At 41.5% G+C, this 4,980-nt stretch overlaps 1 protein-coding gene across 1 annotated transcript; it reads right to left on the reverse strand.

Moving 5' to 3' along the window:
- Nucleotides 1-1,666: 1,666 nt before the first annotated feature.
- DEFB121 (defensin beta 121) lies at nt 1,667-3,002 on the reverse strand. Its single transcript, XM_081553429.1, has 2 exons — nt 2,948-3,002; nt 1,667-1,794 (listed from the first exon to the last, which is right to left on the reverse strand). The coding sequence occupies exons 1-2, from the start codon at nt 3,000-3,002 to the stop codon at nt 1,667-1,669; spliced, it is 183 nt and encodes a 60-aa protein (XP_081409555.1).
- Nucleotides 3,003-4,980: the final 1,978 nt, after the last annotated feature.

A 4,980-nucleotide genomic window follows, 5' to 3' on the forward strand; every position in this document is an offset into this window, starting at 1 on the left:
AGACAGTCTGCAAAAGAACTGCTACAGAGCTAGATCATTATCTCCAACCTCAGCACAGAGGGAAGTGAAATCAGGAGGTTCAGATGATTAGTGAAAATGTAGTGAGGTTAATAAGGGCTTCATTTTAATTTTAAGACTGACTCATTCAGACAAGTAGGAGTTGGGACAAACTGGAGAAGGCGGATCTTAATTTTTGACAGGCAGGGTATTTCTATGCAGAGTCTAAGAGAAAATTAGGGAGTAAGATCAATCTAGATTCAACTTGTATTTATTGGAATCAAATGTATCTTAGACTATGTACTGGGCACTTTCCTGTTATTTTATTTAATCCTCATAATAACTCTGTGCTTTGGGTAAGAAAAATGCTTGTTTTATAGGTGAGAAAATAAAGCAGAGGATCGAATGGTTTGGCCAGAAGCATCTGATAAGGATTTGAAGCCAGACCTTCTGATCCTGAATCCAATGGTCATCTTTTGACAGCAGCAGTAATACTTAGACTCTAGGGTTAGAGGTAATCATCAAATAGGCAGGCTGGAGATGACTGAATCAAGCCATAAGGCTGAGGCCAGATTCAGTGTTCTCATATGAAGAGACTGAATAGTAGACAGGTAAATCTGAATAGAACTTTCCGACTCAGGATAAAGAATCAGTTCTTTCTGATTAGTCAGATAAGTAGCAATGGGTTGGGACTACTTGGACCATGACCCAAATCATGGAGCTGGAGACACGAAAATCCCTGTTGTCTCAGTTCTGACTCAGTCCCGGAAAAGGACTGGCCAGAAGTTCAGTAGCAAGCAGTGCCAACAGGGGAGAAAGGGAAGGAAAGAGATGGAGCAGGAATCCACGTGGAGCCCGATATCAACTCTCTCCAGGGTGACTGACACAATCCTGGAGTCCCAAACAGGACAGAACTACAAGTATTATCAAGGGAGAGTTGCAGCCATGGGCATGAAAATAGAGAAAGAGAACCAGCAGGCTAAGAATGGGTTCTTATGTTCTTCGCAGATCCTAGCTTGCCTCCTTGACTTCACCTAAAATACCTGAGGGTGAGCCCCTAGTCTGTCTCTGCTTTATACTCTGGACTCTAAAGCTACACTGTCTCATACAATAACAACTAGCCATACTTGGCTATATACATTGAAGTATAGATTAAATTAAAAATTCAGTTCCTCAGTCACACTAGCCACATTTCAACTGCTTAATAGCCACAGGTGGCTTGTAGTTACCATATTGGACAACACAAATATGAAACCATTCTTTTGATGCAGAAAGTTCTATTGGCAGTGCTGGTCTAGAAAACAAGAACCAGAGAGTGGAATGAACATTCCTTATTTACATCATGTGGGACCAGCCATGGGCCAGCAGGCCAAGAGATGTGCAAAAGACTGAAATTATTACCAACAGGTCCATCCTGTTCTCCACAATACCCATATGTACCTTACTCCACTCCTTATTTATTTCTAAATATAATATATATAAATTATATACAATATAATATATTTAGTATCTCTAAATATAACATAACTGAATAGAACTGTCAGACACAAAAAGCACAGGCAAGAATGATTTACCAGAACCATAGGGTCCAATGATGTTAGACTCAAGTTTGGATAAGGTGTGTCAGGCCACGGAAATTTATCTCAATCTTCCAGCTATGTTTGAAGATTCAGTTTCTGGCAGGCAGGTGCTTGGGAGATACACAGCACATACCCTCGCTCTTGCACAATATATAGAACACTTCATTCTGTTCACACGTTTCTCTGCATCTTCCCAACTTATTCCAACACTCCATGGCTGAAATTAAAAGGAAAAGGAGAGGGGTGGATCAGTCTAGAAATAAGCAGCAGGCTGGGGAAGGGGGAGGCCAAAGCCCAACAGAAGAGACAGTTATAGGGAAATAAGGAGACAAGTGAAGAAAAAGCCCTCATAAGGCATCCTCCAGATTTAAGGGGGATTATAGTCACTGTCTTTTCTTTTTTCTCACTTGTGTCCCCAGTCACAATTCCAAAATTCTCCCCACTCAGTGACCTGGGACCTACTTGGCCACTTCCCCACCCCAGCCAGCTCCCTTTGGGGAGGCAAGAGGGCCCCTCTTTCCAGGGTTTCATCTCCCCCATATTATAAGGTACCCAGGTAGGGCTTCATCTCTCCCATATCATAAGGTACGCAGGTGCCCAGGACACGACTGAAGTGACTGAGCATGCATGCACACAGGTGCCCAGGTGTCAATTAACCATCTTTTCCCTTCACTTTTGAGTACCCTCTCTGACCATATCAATGAAAGGGGACAGGAATCTGAAATACATCCGTCAGAACATCTGCAAGTCTTCTTTGTTGTTGTTCATTCTCTCAGTCGTGTCTGACTGTTTGTGACCCCATGGACTGCAGCACGCCATCTGTAAAACTCTTTTCCACAACATTCCAGAGCTTTTCACTGGTCTTAACAGCTCAAGATAATTAGAAACAGCTCTCTGGTACAACCTAAAGTAGCCCAGATAAATTGAGGTTCCCTGAGAGAGTAGAATCAGAATCCTCAAACAATCAGAAATCAAGGAACTGTTTTCATAGAGGCAACAAAAGATCAAAATTCAAATTATCCCAAGGAATGTTTTGGGAAAAACTCCCATTTCCTCCATACTCTGTGTGTCCAAGTCTCTCCCCTCCAAGTACCCACCCTGTCTTCGCCATCATCATGTTCAACTTCTCCAGAGCCAACCATAGAGATAAGGTCACAGTGGTCGACTAATGCCACTGAAAAATCAGCACCAGGGAACTCAAACTTCCCCTTTGAGTTTGAGAGATATCTAGATATGGTTAGAGAGATATCCAAAGGCCATTCTCCCTGCCCAAGGCCATTCTCCCAGCCCAAGGTATGAGAGCCACCAGAATTCCCTAAATATGCATCAGGTTCCCTGATCCACTCTTTCTTGGGAAAGATCCTGGTTACCTGGGGTGACCTGAACCAAGAGCAGGGTAACGGTCAAAATCAGAAGGAACTTCATGAATTATGGATAGAGATAGGAGGCTTCTAGGCTGGCAAGACAGTTGGAGGACTCCATGCTGAGCAGTCCAGACTGATATTTATTGTCCCAACGAGCATGGCAGAGCCATGATCAGTGAACCAGAAAGGGAACAGTCATTTAAGATTAGACAGACAGATAAGTAATCAACCACAGTGGTAGAATGGCTGTTGGATACACCACCTTCTTCTGCTCTTCCAGACATACATATATATATTTGTCCCGCCACTTCCACCCCCAGAGTTTGGCAATCACCATTCCATTCTCTGTTTCTATGAGTTAGAGTTTTTAAAAAATGTGTTAGATTCTACGAAGAAGTTACATCATGCAGTATTTGTCTTTCTGTGTCTTGTTCCCCAAATCTTTTGTTGAGGTAACATTTTTTTTATTACATTATATACATTTTACATGTATTTTAATTTCTGTATACACTACAAGATGCTTACAAGTACTACTGGAAAAACCATAGCTTTGACTATATGGACATTTGCTGGCAAAGTGATGCTCTGCTTTTTAGTACACTGTTTAGGTTTGTCACAGCTTTCCTTCCAAGGAGCAAGTGTCTTTTAATTTTGTGGCTGCAATCACTGTCCACAGTGATTTTGTAGCCCAGGAAAATAAAATCTGTCTCTGCAGCTTCCACTCTTTCCCCTTCTATTTGCCATGAAATAACGGGAAGGATGCCATGATCTTAGGTTTTTTAATGTTGAGTTTTAAGCCAGCTTTTTCACTCTCCTCTTTCACCCTCTTCAAGAGGCTCTTTAGTTCCTCTTCACTTTCTGCCATTAGAGTGGTATCATCTGCACATCTGAGGTTGTAGATGTTTTCTCCTGGCACTCTTGATTCCAGTTTGTGATTTCATATGATTATGAGGGTAAAAATCAATAAATCAGTAAAATAAATAGGAAAAGGCTTTGTATAAGACCAATGATGACAAATTCATCATAATAATTGACCCAATCCTTGGCAGCAGAGGAATGAAAAAGGGAAAGGTGCTCTATTGACAAGGGGCTTACTTCTAAGGATTATTAGTGAGGAAAGTAGCCCTGGAACTCATTTCCTCTACTTCTAGAAAGGACTGTAAAACAGAAACCTGAGGTGCCATTTGAGTTACCAGACCAAAAGGCACAACTTCATTCTTGAGAAAGGAAATGTTTCCGGTTGGAAGGGTAGGACACTTGGCTGAGAGTCTTGAAGGACTGGAGACTGAGAAGGGGGGAAACTCACAGGGGCACCATTCTTACAGAAATGTAAAGGACCTCCTTTGTACAGCCAAAGAACCCTTCGTGACACAGAGTTTCTCTTAGTACTGGACTCTTGTTTTGAGATCTACTTCTCCTTCAGTACAGAACTCCGTCATAGCCCTGCATGTTTATTTTTCTGATTGTTGATTAGCAGAATAAGGTAGTCTAATGAAGAAATGACCTGAATCCATTATGTGCATTATTTAACAGGTTTTCAGCATTAGAGGAGACTCTCATAACAAACCCTTTCCTATCTGGCCCAAGGTACTATAAAACAAAATGCCCTGGTTGCTTCACAAGCTAAAAAGGGGTCCCCCCACACCAGAGCTATATTCATCTCCATCTCTGGGGTATCCAGCATTCTTCAGCTTAGACATCTCCACTTCCTCATTTCTACTGATAGCCAACTATTTTGCCATGACTTTCATTCAAAGCTCTCCAAGAAAAATAATCTGACTGCCTAAAAAGAATCTGATTCATTAGCTAATAGACATAAACTACTGTAAAAGGACAGAAAACAATAGAACTGCCTCCCTTACTGATATCTACAAATCTGATCTTTTCTCTGTTGTCAAGCATGAAGTCATAGGCACCTGATGAGTGGATGAATGCCTGTCAGTAAGAAAAGAAGCAAAGAGAACGGTGGAAGCAGAGCAAAAAAGAGAGAGAGAAATGAATGAAAATTAGAGATAATCTTTATGAGACTATGTACTTTC

The sequence above is a fragment of the Giraffa tippelskirchi genome, chromosome 13 (assembly GCF_054371585.1).
Source record: "Giraffa tippelskirchi isolate mGirTip1 chromosome 13, T2T-mGirTip1v1.2.pri, whole genome shotgun sequence".
NCBI lineage: Eukaryota > Metazoa > Chordata > Mammalia > Artiodactyla > Giraffidae > Giraffa > Giraffa tippelskirchi.

What these genes read in the sequence shown, in the direction of transcription:
- DEFB121 (XM_081553429.1), bottom strand. Translation starts at nt 3,002, where the DNA reads ATGAAGTTCCTTCTGATTTTGACCGTTACCCTGCTCTTGGTTCAGGTC. An exon ending in CTTGGTTCAGGTCACCCCAG is followed by an intron (nt 1,795 to 2,947) that starts GTAACCAGGATC and finishes TTTTAATTTCAG; the next exon opens with CCATGGAGTGTTGGAATAAG.